Here is a 17,706-nt window from a genome sequence, read left to right as displayed (position 1 = left end):
CATCTGTAAAAATGCCACTGCTGCTGTAGTAGGTCTGTAAAGTTGATGTGGGTGGCAAAGTGGTGACAAGAGGTTTTAGCAGGGTGGTGGCAGATTTGGGATGAATGAACGGTTTCCTCTGACACTTATGCAGCTTGAATACCTGCCCTGATTTTAAGCAGACATGCAGCATAGTATGCAATGCAAGGTAATGATTAGATGTTGTTTGTGCCGTTTTCTTCTTCGTTTGTGTGAGAGTTCTGGAGACTGATGGGTCATTTTTGGTGGCAAGGCAACATGAATTGGAGATTTACCTCTTTTTTGATATCAGTTTCAATTTAGGCATTATAGGTACAAATTAAATTTTGCATTATGTTTTAAGGTGTGGAGGCCATTGATCTAACAGAATATTTTAATGATAATCACAAAGGTATAGATTTTATGTTTAGTAATAGTATGAACATTGAGGAATCCAAGAACAAGCCAGAAATGTGGAAACTGTGGCTAACACTGCTACCAGACATTGTAAAAGAGGAAACACAACAGGAATCACACTTCTGTACTCAGCTCCTTTTTACCTCTGTAACAAATCCCCATATATTACCCCAAACATCTTTTTAGGATCAACAAAATAACTACATAGTAAAATAATGAATTTTATTTCTTTCCTGATTGGTGGGTTCTAATTATGGATGGTTATTGGGTTATTTTATGAATGGAAGGAGTCCAGACTTGTATACTGTACACAGATCATGTTTGCTTTTGTATTGATTTGATTCCAGCGAAGTGTCAGTGTGCTCTGTATAACTGACTATAACCTGCTCTATCATATATAAAGGCAAGATAGAGGAGTTTGTGTGTGGCCTTACCCAACTGAGTGCCCAATGTGTTGTCAACAGAGGGTCCAGTGTTCCCAGTAGCATTCCTTCCTCTCACCCACTGACTCTGGCCAACACTGATGTCCTCCCAGACACATGTGCCATTCTCAAAAGAACAGCCCACAAATCCCAAACTTGTTTCATTCACTAAAAGAAAACAGTTCATTTATTTTTTGTTTAAATATAGTAAAATATTATTTAATTTCAGTAGTAAACTATGAAACTAAAAAAACAAAAACAGTCTCAGTACCTTGACAAAGGCCTGTTGTGAGACTGATGTCATCAATGGCAATAAATCCTCTGTTGTTATTCTCTGCTTCAATCAGCAGCTGAGCATAAGGTCATTAAGGGAATCAGAGAATATCATTGATAAATTATCCATTTTTTCTATTTTTATTTTTATCATTATTATTTCTACTTCTAAGTCTGTTTTGGGGTACCTGGAATGGTTTGGGTGTCTCTACAGACTGAGAGAACCTGGTCCAGCTGTGTCCACTGCTGTTACTTTGGAACATCAGATCCTCCTCTGATGGCCCTGAACGAATGTAGACTCTCAACATCCCAGAGTCACTGACAACAACAGACAAATGTCATGTTTTAGTGTCATTATGTGAAAACAGCTTCAGCTAAGATAAACCAAAACACATTTGCCTACTTTGCAAAATCCTTATTTAGTAAGTTTTGTCACTGATCTTTGCAAAAAACTTTGTATTTCCATCAGTGCTACAAATTCTGGACATTTTTGCTTGTTTGTAAATTTCACATATCATAAGAACTCACTTGTATTAACTTTCTTGTTTCATTTGGGCTATGTTGAGGCAGAAATTTTGCACAGGAGTCTATGTAACTCTCACTTTCAGGTTGTTTTTAGGGGTTGAAACTATTTTTTTTTTAAAAGTCAAAACTGATATTATGCCTTTTTTGTACAACTCGCACAGATCTGTGTAAAGAGTGAACTCTGCCACAGAATATCTGTTGTCTTGCACAAAGTGGGGCAGGTGATTCATGACATTTGTGCACACTTCCTGAGGAAGTCAATGAGGAAACTAAACACGATAAACAGGATAAAGTGCATCCTCTGGATTGTTACATACTGTACGGTGCAAAAGTTGTGGTGGTTTTGTAATTTTTTTTGCTGACCTGCTATCCATATGGTACCACAGGGTGAGACAGGAGGTGGTGTTTTTCGGTTGGATCCATTCTGACACTACTTGTGCAAGACCTCTATTGGTTTGGTGCTGTGGTAAGCTCAACAAGAACCAACCTAAAAGCAAATACAAGACAAAAATGTAAAAAAAAAAATACTTTTGAGTATATTGAAAAACCCACAAAACTGTTTGCAACACTTTGCAGCATTGATGATTGCATTCTCATTGGCCAATCAGTGTAATGATAAATGATAGAATATGAGTCTTATGACAGACCTATTTTCAGGGCACACTATCAGATGTGAATGCTTCTCAGTTCAGTTTATTTCAGCTGCCTGAACTAAACAAAATGAGTGCTGCAAGATCAAAGTTATAGAAAGGATGATCATTTCAATGATTTTGATACCCTCTCAGTATCAAGTTTCTGCTAGAGAAAGGACATAAGGAAACTGTATTTGGGTCAGGGAGGAGGTAATGTCAGTAACAGGACAGGAAGTCAGGGATAAAAAGAGAAGTTGATGAATAACATGCTTTTTCGGTAAAACAGCAGCTACAGTGGCTAGCAATAATTATGGATTGCAACATTGGCAGTTGAGCCAATTAGTCACCTAACTTTTTACTGAGATGTTATATGATGATTGTCACATTTTCAGATGGAAAATGATGATGATGAATTTTTATGGGACTCAGTAACGTATTATTAAGTGGACAAGCTCCCCCATTTAATGGGATCTAATAACAGTTGGAAGGTTTCCATTTCTATTCTAGTGGAATGGTAATGATCATCTTATTTGAGTGATCTAAGGTCGTACCCTCTGGGGTTTGAGTGGTGTGGTCTGTAGGTGGACCCTGGAAACCCCCATTGGCCAACACCCAGTCATGTCCATCTTCTTCGGGGATGTTAACCCAGGTGCACTGTCCAGACTCAAAGTCACAGCTGCCTGATGGAGAACAGGCCCCATCCCTCACAGAAAAATCATCTATATGCACTGTAGAATTCATGCCTGGAACATGGACTCCCTTAAACACCACCTGACAAGGAAAACTAACGGTTTTAGGCGCCCAACAGTAATGATTGAAAAATACAGTATGCAGTTTTTACTGACTAACTGTGACACAGACGGTGTGACTGGGAGTGAGTGTGATAAAAGGGATTATCAGAGAGAAACAGCTTACGTGGTATTTTGCAGGGGAGGACAGAGTGACCTCTGCCACCTCCCAGCCTTTGGAGGACACTCCCGACCAAAGTGCATCACCCAGGTCCCCGCTCCGCAGCACATGGACTGTCAGGACATTTGAAGACTCTGCAGGGAACCAGTACCTGAACAAATATATTACATTCTCTGACATCATAATATGCATCAAACGACCGTGTGTAAATGTGTGTATTGGCAGCACTGAACTCACCAGAAGCGCATACACATCTCTCTAGCTGAGGTGAACTCCGGTGTGAGCAGCTGAGCTACTACACTTTGTGCGGAATCTGATTTTCTGACAGACATGTAGAAACCTACAGGAAAAAGTTTCAGAGCTGTTTTTAAAATGCAGTCAGGGTTCGTTTTACAGTTACAGCCTGACTGGAGTTTCTGTTCATTCTCCTCGCTGTAGATTGGGCTTTAATCATGATATTTGCCCCCTCGCCTCAATAGTTTGACAAAACAGCTACAGTACATGTACAATGTACTATGAATTAGATATCTACCAGAGAATTGTAATAACAAGGTACAAACAAAATGAAACAAATGTGCAAAAAATAATAGTCAATTCATGACTAAATGGTTGTTTGATAGATTTACCATACATTAAATAATCTCAAACAGTGTTTCCCAATCCTTTTGGTTTGTGAATGTTTGAAGTGAAGCATATCTATTCATGGACCATAGTCACAAATTGTGTTGCAAGCAGTTCAACCAAAGTATAAAGTTCCTTTCACACTAAATTCTACATCAGATTGTGTCATTTGCATCATTTTTAGAGGCCGAAAGAGGTAAATTTAACCAGTATCACAATAAAAAACACAGGTTATTTCCTATCTTGTTAAACAGCTAACAACTCCAAGGTTTGGTGCCCATGCTTTACTATTGATTCACTTTACATTTGAACCTTTATCTTGCTTTAGTGTGACCTTCGTTGCTCATTTTCAGTGAAGCTGCTTGAACCACCAGTTTTCTACTCACCATTTTCAGTTCCATAGGTGTGATCCACGTGATGTTTTGTGCCTTTTTTGCGATCCCAGCGACCAATATGACTGACATCATTCTCAAAGCCACACATGCTGGAATCAAACCCACAGGCATCTGAAATAATAAAAAAAAGCTGTAATAATCTCTAATATGTTTTGTATAGTCCACCTCTCTCTGTTATGTCTCTCAGGTCTTATGTTATTGTGCTTATATGTTAATGTTGGAATTTTTTTATGTGACTTTGTAAATTTGCTGCCATTGTGGACATGTCTCTCTTATAAAAGAGATAATGTATCTCAAGAGACTTCATGGTTAAAGAAAGGTTAGATAAATGAAATTTCTATGACTTTCTTGTGAACACCAGGCAGCAGTGCGTCAGTGTTTACGTACTCAGATTACTGCAGGCCCCCTCCCTCACTGTAATGTCATCAATGGCAATGAATCCTTGACTGCTGGTGTTTCTATGGCCAATGAACTTCAGCTATGGATAAAAGAGAAAGACATACAGCATTTAACAGATAGAAGATGATGAATTTTTAAAAACATGGTTTTGTGCTTGTGTGCATATTTATGTTTCTGTAAGATCCTAACAAATGAAATTAAATAAATGAAATGTATGCGCAGACTTGAGTCGATAAATAAATCAGCAGGTCTGATATATTGGCTGATATTATCTTATTGCATATATGTCAGTCTATTGATTGTGAATAAATTAATCTAAATGACCAATACATGAAGGGATCATTTTTGTTGTTCCTTAACTATGGAGTGTGCCTTTTTTCCTGAATTTGTTCTTGAGAATATAGACTTATTGAAACTGCAGTACAGAAATGCCAAAGATATGTTTGAGTTATGTTTCAGAAACAGTGTCACCATTATGTTATTTATTCACAAGCACAAACTTGTGAACATTTTTGAACTGTAAAATGTTCAGCTTAGTACATACAGTATATTCTCAGAATTCATTCAAAAAACAAATTTAAGGGATCCTCGTTTTTGTTTATATTATGTATTTGCAAATATGTTATGTATATGTAAATAAAATTTTTTAAAAAATCAACTAATATAGTATTATCTAATTTTTAAGTTCGGGCTGTAGTGCAGGTCTGAAAACACAAATGTGAACTTGAGTGAAAATTTACCCGGATCACATCATCCATGCTGATGGTTACTTGTGCGTTCATCCATTCTGGATTCTGGGTCCCGCGGCGAGTCCAGGCTAACATTTCGGTGTATTCCTAGAACAAAGAATTGAAGTAAAGACAAGTTGCAAGAAAAGACTAGAACAGAAGGATCTGCAGAAGATCTAGGTAACTAGGTCACATACTGTTTTAACTAGCAGATCAAGGGTTGACACTGAAGGCCCCAACATGTAATACCAGAATCCAACACAGATAGGTGAATAAGAATGGATGACACGGACAGAGATGGCTGCACTCTCACTATCCTTGGATCCAGATCCATTCAACAGTAAATAGACCCCTTAGAAGAGAGAGAACACAGACTGTCAGACTGTGATGGAAATAACTGAATATGACACTGGATCATTGTTCTTCTGTCTATTTCATTATTGAAGATGATGTTTAAATACAAATCAGCATTGGTTAGTTTTTTAATGAAAACATGTGTTCCCACCTTTTATGGGCTGAACAGAAGAATAGCAATGAAAAATGTTGATTAATATGTCAATTACTTTCATTTATCTATTCACCATTTAGTCTATATAAAATGAAATTGTGAAAAATAACTAATAAAATAACATTTAATATTACATTTTGTAAAGCTTTATGCCCTTAAAGTCTTCAAATTGTTTATTTTGTCTTGACTATAGACACCATAATACATAATGTATGATGATATAAATTAGAAAAAAGCAAATATCGTCACACTTCAGAAGCTGAAACCAGTGAATGTTAAGACATTAATCAAAAATTGTTGATTGATTTTCTGTCGATTTACTTATTCATTGGTCAACTAACTGGTTCTCTGGACAAAAACATTGTGTTTATCAATACGTACAATGGTTACACAGACACAGACAGTACACATGTTTTCAGGTCAGTTGGTTTCTCTTCTCTAATCTAAATTAATCAGATAACCCCAGTGTTGATGCTTTTATTAAAACCACTAGTAAATACCTTGATTATTTCCAACAGTATGATCATACCGAGGTCCATCCCATGGCTGGTCCACTTGAAGTCCACTAAGCAGAGTCCAGTTTACGTCATCACTGTCCTCTTGGACCCAATTACAGAGATCTGTTTTACAAGATACAGTTTTAACATCTTAACATATTTATAATAAAGATAACAGACTAAATAGAGAAAAGAACATTTACATAATAATATGCAAATAGCCAAATGCATATACACAAAAAACCTATGCAAAGCAAAATAAGCATTTAGTAATGTGATTTGTTTTATGTGTTTTTAGAGCCTAAATTAGGCAACTTTAGCTAGGAAGTCACACACTTTTGTTTGTTAATTCAGTTACTGAGTCACTCAAGCTGACCAGTAATCATATATTGGATTCACAAGCTTAAAAAGTGTTGACCATGACATTTTATGAGAAGCTATCCAGCTGTGTGTTATGATGTTTCAAATCAAACAGATGATTCAAATGAAAATGGAAGTGATTAAGCATGAGCCTTCAGTTCTCAAGAAAAACATCTGTCAAGCCTTCATGTCAGCTGATTATTAATTATCCTTCACTGCTCCTTTCTTAAAAATGACTCATATTGTGAGTTGATTTGCCAGTAATCATGAGCAGCAAACATTACATTGTTCAGTTGGTGGATGTTTCATTGTGTTATTCTCCTTAAGCAAGAATAAAAGTTTTGTTATTGACACACTGACTCTACTCTGACTCTAACCCTGTGTTCCTGTGTCACCTTGTTCAAAAGTGCAGTCCATGGCGGAGCCATGAGCAGTGGTGGTCATGGTGACAGGGTTTGGGGTGGTAGTCGGGATAAAGCCATCACAAGACTTGTTCATGATGATGTGGATGTCATCCAGGGCAAAGCTTCCACACCTTGAGCGTGGACAAGTGGCTTGCAAAATAATCTGTGAGAAAGGATGATAGTTTGTGTAAGAATTTTGTCAAGAAATTGAATCAGTGTGGATGATTAAATGATCAATTTTGCTTTACCTGGTGACGCCCTGATGCATTGTAATCCACCTTGTCTTGGATCCATGTGTCATTCATATATCCATTTGTGTTCCACACAGGACGCAGTCCAGAAGTGTCATTGACAAACACTGTCAGTGTGATATCTGACGGACCTGGAAGCACAAAAATTAATTGTCAAAAGACCAAAATTTGTTTATTGACAGGTTTTGAGAATGGATTTCCTGGATGATGCCATGTGACATAAAGATGGTGAAAGTCATTAAGCATATGTATTGGGCTTAGATGATTAGATGTGTAATGAGGCACACACATCAGAGCAACACTGCATAGACAGAAGCCGACTCAGTGATAGGACCTCATCCTAGTTTTAACTGCATTTTATTCAGTCCCCTTTTTGCATGTGATAAATACTGTGCTGTGTGTAGTGAATGTGCTATATGCAAAAGTGAAAAGAACAGCTCCACTGGTTCTCACACCCAAGTAAGTATTAATCCCCTAACATACAGATTCCCATCTTTTACTTCCCTCATATTAATTTGAGGTTGGGAAAATAATTTTATTCCACACTGATCTGTATCATAATCACATGGCCATAACATGATCGGTATCATCTTGTTCAAACTCTGAAGCTATATGATGAGTGAAATGTTCAAGCCCACAAATCTAAACTTTTTATGTGGTAGGAATATGCAATTAAAGAGTTTTTTTTTACACTTGTTCGCTTCCCGTAGCCTTCATTTATTTTGTACTTATGTGTCTTGTAATCTTTTATTATTCTCTTCTCTCTATCACTGTTTTTAGTTTCTTCTCAAATTCATTATAAGTCTGTTTGTTTTGTAGTCTCTATATTTTATGTAGTGCTGATATATTGGCAAAGACGGTTCTGTAAAATAGTTTAATTTGGTGATTTGCAGGTCAAAAGACTTTAAAAATAGTACAACATTTTCTGGTGTCAAGGTTACATTTAACACAACAGCAGTTTTAACAGCATTTACAGGAAATGACCATGTTTCAGCATTTAAAGTTTCTTTCAAGATGACCTTCAAATCACCAGTTCAAGGCTTACTGAGACAGTAGACGAGGCTGTACTCACCATCTGCTGACCACCCTGCAGTTTGATGCCAGAGCTCCAGGCAAGCCTGGTCTACAGGCTCCATCAACTCACTCTCCAGTCGAGCAATATTCCCTGTTTCAGCAATGAAAATTGCAAAGTGGCCTATAGAGAACAAAAAAACAACATAATATATCCCAGAGAATTATTTTCTAACAATGTCTTGCACATGTACACAGCTGAACGATTATTGATATGATCAGTATCCTATTATGGATTTATTCTGAGCATCTTCCTGGGTTAATGCCCTGTTAAATAAAGCACCTTAGTGAATGGAACAGAGCATCATCAGAGATATTTCCAGCAGGCCAGAATTAATATTTGAGGTTAAAAAGGTAACTTTGAGGTTATAAATGCACGTGTTAAACCATTGTTCAGATATGGTTCACTTGAAATCACTAATTAGAGGTAACAGAGGTAATGTGTGTGTGTAGTATGTGTGCGGAGGCTTACCTAAATCTGAATCAGTAGTGTGGTCCTTTCGTGGGACAAAACTACCCTCACTGGTGCTTGAGAGCCAATCCCAGTCTATTCCAGACTCTGCTGGTGGATTACTCACCCACCCACAGAGGTCCATCTCAAAGTCACAAAAACCTGCAAGGAATAACACAGATACACATACAGTATGTAGACATACATGGATGAACAAACACCCAAACACAAACTAATTTTCATCATTCATCCATTTCCTTTTAAACTTTTAAGTATGACGTTTATAGAGGTCACTAACCTGGCGGGGGACAGGCACCGTTCTGGACAATCAGGTCATCAATGGCAATATCTCTTCTCGGTCCATCCCCGGTTTCCGCTTCAAAAATCACCTGTCACTCAGAATGACAGCTGGAGTTATCATTCGTTACAGGACTCCTTTTTCTTCTTGCAGGTAAATATAGTTCTTTATGACTCTGGCTGTATGTTTGGGGTCATTTTCATGCTACAGAATTAAGTTGGGACCGATCAGACGCCTCCCTGATCATATTGTGTGATGGATAAGAATCTAAACCTCCAAAGTGCCTAAAACTTTTGCACAGTACAGAATATACTTCATATCATTGTCATTGCACTGTTTATGATTTCATGGTACTGCACCTGTAGCAGCATGTAAATACACAAACCACAAAACATGAGGCTATAAAAAAGCCAAAAACCGAATAGTATTAATCTAATCAATAATCATTATCTGATATCAACTTTAACTACCAGGCATACCTACCTGATAAGGGGTATCAGGACTGAAAAGAGTCACTCTTCCGTGCCTCCAGCGGTTCTCCTGATCTCCTCGCCTGGTCCAAAGCTGGACGGGGGTGTCAGCGGAGATGGTTTGAAGGTAAATACTGAGCTCACCTATTGCTTTTCCCTCCATGTAGTACCAGAACATTAAGCACTCCCCATCATGAGGGGTGGGCTCCATCATTGCAGTCATCATCCTGCCTCTGGACCCCACAGGGTGTCTCCACAACTGGGCACTCAGGTAATAACCTAAACATGAGGTGGAGTTATGCACATGCTCCTTTTTTTGAGAGTATATGTTTTTATAAGCATGTAAGTTGATCAAATGTAATATCTAATCCAAAGCATCATCCACGAACAACATGCATCATCTTCAAAGAAAATAGGTCTTTCAAATTTAGATTTTTTCCATTAATTAACAGACCCCTTAAATAATACATATGTCTTTAAAATTATACTATCCTCACTATGCCAGTTAAGGTGTCTTTAAAAAATATGACCTGTCTCAAGTTCTGACATGAAAAATGAACCGCAGATAAGCCAGATGAGACTGTATGTCAAAGAGTTTCAAACCTTGCTCTGTCCCCAGAGTGTGATCAGTAGCAGGGCCTGAGGAGTTGGCTGGCTGGGACTCCCCTGTGATGCGGGTCCAGCTGAAATCTGCAGATGGTTGGGGCTGCAGACCACAGAGGGAGCCCTGGAAGGTGCATTCCCTCTCAGCTGGACAAGAGCCATTGACACTGCTGGACACCACAATGTTACCGATGGATATGCTGCCTTGCTTACCACCCATCACAGCTTCTATAATAAACTGGAGAACAGCAGGAGTTTCAAGACAACAAAGAGTTTAACTTTGTCATGGCTGTGGAAATCAACAAGAAACAAAACTGCATGTATCGAAACTGACCCCTTATTAGAATAAGAAAACTGTTGTATTACTGTGTCTTGTCAACTGTGAGAAGAAGCAGTAAGAAAGGCGCTCAAAATAGAGATGTGTGTTTGATAATAGAAACCTTAACTTCAAGTCACATCCTTTACCATCCTCTAACAGGAATATTGTTCAGTATAAACAACAGCAGAGGAATACACACACACACACACACACAAACACACACAAAAAGGAAATAAGAATACCTGTATTGGTTTGTCGCTGGTGAAAGTAAGATCAGCAAATCTCCATTTGTTTCCCTGGGTGCCACTCCTCATCCACACTACTGTTTCTGGTTCACCAGCATGCTTTACAATAAACTTCAATGAACCTGGTATTAAATTACATGTATTACATTATATTACACTGTATTACAGAGAAAAAGCTCATAGAAAACAGCCAATTCATGAGAATTTTAAGAATTTGTTTTCTTCCACTACATTTAATTGGACAATGAGGTACATACCAATACTGTTGCCAAATATGTGGTACTGGAAGCTCACACAAATGACTCTATCAGCAGGTTGAGGATAGCTGATGAGTCTGGCTGTTGATGTGATATCTATGTTGTATTTAGCTGTTATGAACATGTAGTAGCCTGTGTGGGGGGAAAAAAATCATGAACCATGACTTGAAGGGCCACACAATTAAATATATTATTTAGTTAATTATCTGTATTGGTGATCATAGGGTCTCCCTTTTTTTTTTTTTTTTTTTTTAGCATTTTGGTTCATATACAGATGACAATGAGTCAGTTATTGATCAGTTTAAGTTGAAAAATGCACTCAAAGTTTCAACTTGACATTCAATCAGAAGCAGAATCAGCAGAACAGTAATGACAACCAGTTAAACTGAGAAGGAAATAAGGGGAAAAAACAAGAGAAAAGGAAAAAAAAAAGAAAAAAGGCAACAAAGAGTCTACATAATCTCACCTCATCACCTTAACCCACCAATGTTTCCTGGGTGTTTTAACTCATTCACATTCCTTCATATTTGTATGATACTGTGAAATGTTATGGATGGAAAACTTAGTTTTACTTTTTATTTTAATGTGTGGTTGCCAAATTGACAAATTCAAAAATCAAATTGAGAGAGTTTGTTTTTTTTTAAAGCATATTGAATCTTTTCTAAATGTAAGGTGTCATCCAGTCACATCATAATGGTTGGGACATTAGTTTTATTCCAGTGTGTAGGGATGAGGGTTTTTACTGTAATGAGGGTATAAGAAAGAAAAAGCTTCGGGGTTGAAGTCAGATTCATTGTTGATTCAAACGAGCCAAGGATGATACGTAAAGGATCAGCGGCAACAACCTTAGAGATAATATCAAAGATGCCAGACCAAAAGGCAAAATAATCTCAAATAGGGCTACAGAGTGTCAGTCTGTATTATTTAATTGCAAATACACAATGTTGAAATGCATCCCATTTCATTCCAGAGTTGTATTTAGTATTGCTGATCATATCTGCTATTTGTTCCATACCAAGAAGATTTAGAAATTCAGTTAACCAGGTTTCTATTGAGAAACAGTCCTTGTATATTTGTGTATTGTATAACAACATGTAAGTACTGCTGAGTTGTTCAGGAGACAGGATTTCCAGCCTTGCAAAGCAGGCAACTGCCCAGGCCCCTAGACCCTCCGGGGCTCTGAAGGTTCCACATTCATTTTGACACAATTATAATATGGTCATTTAATTCATTGCAGATGTGTTTGTTAATTCTCTGTGTACCACTAATGCACATTATAAAGTGAAATGATAGGGGACTTAAAGCAACACTTGCATTACAGTATTACACAACCTTGACGCACCATCTTATACAGTAGAGGGGCCCTAAATTAAAATAGTTTCTCAGTTTATATTATGTTTATATGGTACATTTTAGTGAACAAAATAAGCGCTTAATCAAGTTACCACAAATTAATTGCTAAAATTAAAGTTGGTTACTATAAATAGGATACTCACCTTTCCCAGCTGGGCCTTCCACATAATCTCTACTCCTATCCCATAAAAGGCTGGCACTGTAGTCATGGTACCATGAACAGGTATTCTTTTCAAAATTACATGAGAGCTGGTCTGATCCTGCCGGGACATCTCCCTCTGCACAGTACTCAAAGCTGATATCATCCAGCATAACATCCTTGGGCTCGGAAAATGGACGGTCAAACGCAAACATCAGCTGTAGAAAGAGAAGCATTTTTCTCTACATTTCTTCTGAAAATCTATATTCTATACATAATAATAAAAATAGTAACAATAATAATAATAATATACTGTACTATACTGTAACAAGATGAAAGAATCAAAGTTATTCTTAGGAAGTATGGCTACACTGACTACATTTTACTTAAATCTGGGGCCAGATTAACCCACTATTGGGCCTCAGTGTGAAAATGAGACCACTTACTGACCACCAGGTTCCCTGTGTATTATATATGTACCCTTTTGCCATTAAGTCCCCCTCAAGTACAAAGTACCCAAGAGACTATACATAACAGCGTTGCTTTAATCCCCAAAAAGTGACCAATACTCCTATTCCTGAGAGCTACCTGGCTGAGATTTACTGTGTGTCAGTTAGTTTATGGCAACAGAAATTTATCAAGGATGAACAATTAAGGACAAAGGCAAACATAATATCAAGTATATAAAAAAAGATAAGGTGAAGTTTTATTAATCGCTCCTCTGGGAAATTAGGGGTTATAGAAGCATAGTTAATAGGTCAGATAAAGACACAATAAAATTTAGAGGTAGAATTAAAATTAAGAAGTAAACAAAACTAAAGGCTTGGCGCCCAGGGTCCCTTACACTGGGGCAAAATCCCCTTTACTAAACTAGTTCTAACTTCCTCCTATATGTAAATTAGATATTTTACTAACCTTGTATCCTCCTGGCTGATTACCAATGAAGGCTGTGGTAGTTTCCCAATCATCCGTCTTTCCTTTAGAAATCATCAGCAAATCTTGCTCATTTGTGCCTCTAACCATTGTTAATTTAAAGGTTGATGATGATACATAGGGGCCGTCGTCATAAATATGGTACCAGAACCTGAAATATATTACCAGTCAAATCACTAAAACAGGCAAGTGCTACAGTGACATAATGTATAAGAAAAAAATCAAGTCTAATTCTGGTAAATTAATCGTTGTTTATAATTTTGAAGCACATATCTTTGAAAAACCTGAACAGATTGTTGTAGTACCTGATCTGGCATCCCAGACCTCCCGCTTTGTCAACAGAATGCTCCAAAATAGCCTCGGACATGAAACTACCACTTTGTTTTCCATCTATATACATGATGTGTCCTGTGTCCAGCAGACAAATATGCAATAATAAGATTAGCAAGTTATAATCAAAGGCTAGATCTTGTAATGGAATAAAACATATGATCAGATATTTAAAATGCCACTGAATCAGTTTAAATTTAATTATCAACAACTTAATGACACGATAGAACATGACAGGAAGTTCACATTTACCCCAAGAGCTATTTGTGGTATGGTCCTTTCCAGGTACTGAGGTAATGTTTGCCATCTGCCATATCCAGCGGTAGGAGTCTTTACTAGTGTCAGTCCAACCACAGGAGTGATGCTCAAAGTCACATGACCCTTAAAGAAGAAAGTTAGAAAGTATTAAAATATGTCTTATCCTTATATATTTGTTGTATTTCTAACTGGTCTCTGTGTTTAAAAGGCCCCCATACATCAAGTACTATATTCTAAATGAAGTTCAATTAGACTTCAGGGGAGAAAGTTTTGCAGGAAAGCCAGCCTACCGCAAAACTCCTCGTCCGAGCCATCCTCACAATCATTCTCAAAATCACAGACGAGTTGAGCAGGAACACATTCTCCAGATGTACAGTTAAACTGCCCATCAGGACAAGAGGACACGAAGACCAATGATACTGTAAAGAAAGTTTTATAACAAAGGGAGAGGAACCTCATGGAAAAATGTGACAATATCTTTGAATTACACTATGGCTTGCTTCCTTTTTTCACTGTTAAAACATCTCAAAAGTTATCCACAGCATTGGCATTCAACAATCTTATACAAACACCACTGACATCCCACAACTTGCCAGTCTGCAGTTTATATCAATGACAACTCTCTCCCACATCTCTCCACTCCTTATTTAACCAGTGAATACATAAAATACAGTAAACTACCTTAAAGATAAACAGTGATACAGAAATGATCCTTACCGGACAGCAAAACAAATAATTGCTTCATATCTGGAGAAACATGACACAAGGCAAGGAATCCAAAGAAAAGGCAAGACTTTTAAAGCATGATACCCCCACTTAAACCTCTGATTAACAGTTTGTGCCTGGAATATTGAAGTGCAACCTTTATTACATCAAATGAGCTAAGGCAACAAGTTCTTATCGGCAAATCATGGCTTAAAGTCCAGCGTGTGCTCAGTAAACTGCACTATATTTCCGTTGCTTGTCTTTATAGCTCTCAGTGCATACCCTACTCTTATTACTTAAGCAAAGCAGAGTGCTAGATTACAAGAACTAATGTCATATAAATGTTAGTACAGTACCAGAATTGTGTAGTCTCCTGTTGCACATAAAGGCACAGATACAAACTGTGATGTGTTGGTAAATATGTGGATAAAATCTGACTTTAATTCAATGAGAATCAAAGTCATAATAAAGTGAGAATATGATTTAGAGGCATTTTATTCTCATAAAAAGACACTTTCATGTAAATTTAAACATTTATCTTAACTGTAATGTATCCCATTCATTTACCACAAATACTGTATCTCTATTCACATTAAGGTGGGTGAGCCCTAATTTCTTTGATATAAAGAAATTACCCTGTCAAGCATTGTAATTAGCTTTACTGTATCTTATCTGACTTTCCAACTGGGAGATAAAAAGCCCAGAAACTGCATGATCCAGTTTCAGTACGTGAGGTCAGCAGGTACTCTGCAAAACAGTGGGGGAAATAATCATAAAGACAACCTGAGGAGGAGCTACTGTATCATGAATCACCCTGCTAAAATTAAATGGTTCATCTCAACTGGGAGTTTCCAGCAGTAAGATGCCAATATGTGCCTGCTCTGTTTTATTTACCAGCAAGAGATCACAAAAACTAAAGTCTTTAAACTCTTGCATCAACAGTGTAGTGTACCAGGCACTCTGTGAGTCAAATCTTCACTTGGAGTGCAACAGATGTGGACAAATTGGTGTGGTTGAAGTTGCTCAGCACAATAATTACTGCATTAGGAAAATTCCCAAGGGGAGGGGGGTGTAGCTAGCTAGTTCATGTACAGTATAGCATTGCTAGCATAAGCCTTTGAGAACACAGGCAAACAACTTTAAAGAACACAAGCCAACAACTTTAAAGAACACAAGCCAACAACTTTAAAGAACACAAGCCAACTATCTCGGACGATTTGATGGTCTGCATTTGACACTGAGGTAGTAAGTGTGGTTAACTGATAATGAAACATACCTGTGCATACAATAATAAAGTAACATTTGGTTGAATGTACTTATGAAGCTAGTGGAACACATAAGGTTACTACTTTGCTGTCCATCCAATAACCATTCCTTCCCTCCACCTCTTTCCCTCACAGTGGGTGGAATCTAACTCCTATCACAGTTAGGCGTGCAGGCCTCTGGCCAATAAAACTGACACTGACATCATTTCATCAACAGCACACTATCAAAATGCCAGTGAGCAGGTTTGTATCACTGGGAACAAAATCAGGGAACGATCAACGTTACACAATAGGCTGACAGAAAGCCATTCTGATCATTAGGTTTTTATTCCCCACAAAACCATTCTCTTCTTGGGATCACACCTTTGTGACAACCCTTTCTTGAGCCATCACTTAAAGTCGGCATAAAGCAGCACATGTCATTTTGTGTGCCGACATAAAATGGAATGGAAATCACAGCTAGCCGCTTAAATTTGGCATTGTGCCGATCAGGATTGGAGTGTACCCCTTGGCCTTCTGCTGCAGGGGCTCGGAGCGTGGAGTCAATGGTCGTCAGGGTGTTTCACATGGTTGCATTTGGTTTGTCTTTAGCCTATTCAGTTATGTTAAATAAGTTCTCATTTTAGTCTACCTGTTTTGTTACGCTGGTTTGTGAGAAATTGGTGGGATAGTCTGTAGGTCCCAGATTGACTATTTTGGTAAAGTTGGTTAAATGTGGTAAATCTAGCCTTATTGGTAGTTTGGCCGAGTTTAGTTTGTTAAGTTGCTATTGTTTTTCCCTTTGTGTTGATTAGTTTCTGGCTTTTGTTCATATTTAACATGTGCTGGTCTATTGTGCATGGTGGTTTTGGGTGTTCATTTGAGTACCTGGTTTTCCGCACATGAGGCTTTGACAGCAGCTCCAATAATGACAATAGTGAGCTCGCTGCAGCTGCAACTCTGAAAGTAGACAGAGCTTTTAGCACTGACTCATGTCTGTGGCTTTTTGAGGGTAAGTAGCTTTTTCATAAATCAAATTGAAAGTGATGCTTTACATACTCACAAACAGAAATTGTCAATAATGACTTGAAACAAAGCCATTCAGAAATCACAATTCTAACATTAGTGTAAAAATCACTAGTGTACTACTTAAACATAAGAAAGATAAAAACAAACACTGAAAGTAACAGAGGTTCATATTTCAGTGCAATCCTGCCACCCCTAAAGGAGAATAACCAAAGAGGAAGTGAAAATACAAAATGCTATGATAGATCGTGTTGCTACACTCAGGATGCACAAAATGTTCTCTTTATCAGCAACAGTGAAATACCACTCTGGTCTAATAAGCTCAAGGGTAATCGTGTGACTTACAGCTATCATAACATTTCTAGTCCATTAGTGGATTGTGACTTTTAGGCCCCCTTTTCACACTTCCAGTAGCCTATGTGAGTTTTATTCATGAATGTGTACTGTATGTGGTTTTGAATCACATTTTATTGTTTTATACATACTTACTCCAGGTGATAAGAAACATAAAATGTATGAATTATTAAGGAAAAAGTACAAATATAAAGTAGAAAAGCAAATATTTTCTGCAGAAAGAAACTCTTGCTCGCTTGCTGACTCATAGCTTCAAAGTTGTTGCCTGGAAGATAGTAAAGTGTTTGTAGTGGTTTCTGAAAGAGTCAGTAG

General features: G+C 37.6%; 1 protein-coding gene across 1 annotated transcript in view; it reads right to left on the bottom strand.

The window, feature by feature from the left end:
• Nucleotides 1–16,918, bottom strand: part of si:ch211-106h4.4 (MAM and LDL-receptor class A domain-containing protein 2) — a 31,895-nt gene extending 14,977 nt beyond the window's left edge. The window contains exons 1-27 of the mRNA XM_044367539.1: nucleotides 16,903–16,918; nucleotides 14,356–14,484; nucleotides 14,060–14,188; nucleotides 13,783–13,885; nucleotides 13,460–13,628; nucleotides 12,549–12,762; nucleotides 11,053–11,184; nucleotides 10,793–10,917; nucleotides 10,232–10,469; nucleotides 9,642–9,907; nucleotides 9,159–9,249; nucleotides 8,882–9,022; nucleotides 8,411–8,533; nucleotides 7,336–7,469; nucleotides 7,079–7,250; nucleotides 6,327–6,446; nucleotides 5,516–5,670; nucleotides 5,331–5,426; nucleotides 4,579–4,669; nucleotides 4,183–4,302; nucleotides 3,413–3,515; nucleotides 3,182–3,326; nucleotides 2,818–3,037; nucleotides 1,998–2,121; nucleotides 1,298–1,427; nucleotides 1,108–1,186; nucleotides 849–1,004 (exon numbers count right to left, since the gene is read on the bottom strand). Of these exons, the coding sequence (XP_044223474.1) occupies nucleotides 849–1,004; nucleotides 1,108–1,186; nucleotides 1,298–1,427; nucleotides 1,998–2,121; nucleotides 2,818–3,037; nucleotides 3,182–3,326; nucleotides 3,413–3,515; nucleotides 4,183–4,302; nucleotides 4,579–4,669; nucleotides 5,331–5,426; nucleotides 5,516–5,670; nucleotides 6,327–6,446; nucleotides 7,079–7,250; nucleotides 7,336–7,469; nucleotides 8,411–8,533; nucleotides 8,882–9,022; nucleotides 9,159–9,249; nucleotides 9,642–9,907; nucleotides 10,232–10,469; nucleotides 10,793–10,917; nucleotides 11,053–11,184; nucleotides 12,549–12,762; nucleotides 13,460–13,628; nucleotides 13,783–13,885; nucleotides 14,060–14,188; nucleotides 14,356–14,484; nucleotides 16,903–16,918 (3,721 nt within the window). The remainder of the gene's footprint in view (nucleotides 1–848; nucleotides 1,005–1,107; nucleotides 1,187–1,297; nucleotides 1,428–1,997; nucleotides 2,122–2,817; nucleotides 3,038–3,181; nucleotides 3,327–3,412; nucleotides 3,516–4,182; nucleotides 4,303–4,578; nucleotides 4,670–5,330; nucleotides 5,427–5,515; nucleotides 5,671–6,326; nucleotides 6,447–7,078; nucleotides 7,251–7,335; nucleotides 7,470–8,410; nucleotides 8,534–8,881; nucleotides 9,023–9,158; nucleotides 9,250–9,641; nucleotides 9,908–10,231; nucleotides 10,470–10,792; nucleotides 10,918–11,052; nucleotides 11,185–12,548; nucleotides 12,763–13,459; nucleotides 13,629–13,782; nucleotides 13,886–14,059; nucleotides 14,189–14,355; nucleotides 14,485–16,902) is intronic.
• Nucleotides 16,919–17,706: the final 788 nt, after the last annotated feature.

Source organism: Thunnus albacares, chromosome 12, assembly GCF_914725855.1.
Source record: "Thunnus albacares chromosome 12, fThuAlb1.1, whole genome shotgun sequence".
In the NCBI taxonomy this organism is placed as follows: Eukaryota; Metazoa; Chordata; class Actinopteri; order Scombriformes; family Scombridae; genus Thunnus; species Thunnus albacares.
The sequence above is the reverse complement of the archived record's forward strand: the minus strand, read 5'-3'. Positions and strand labels throughout refer to the sequence as shown.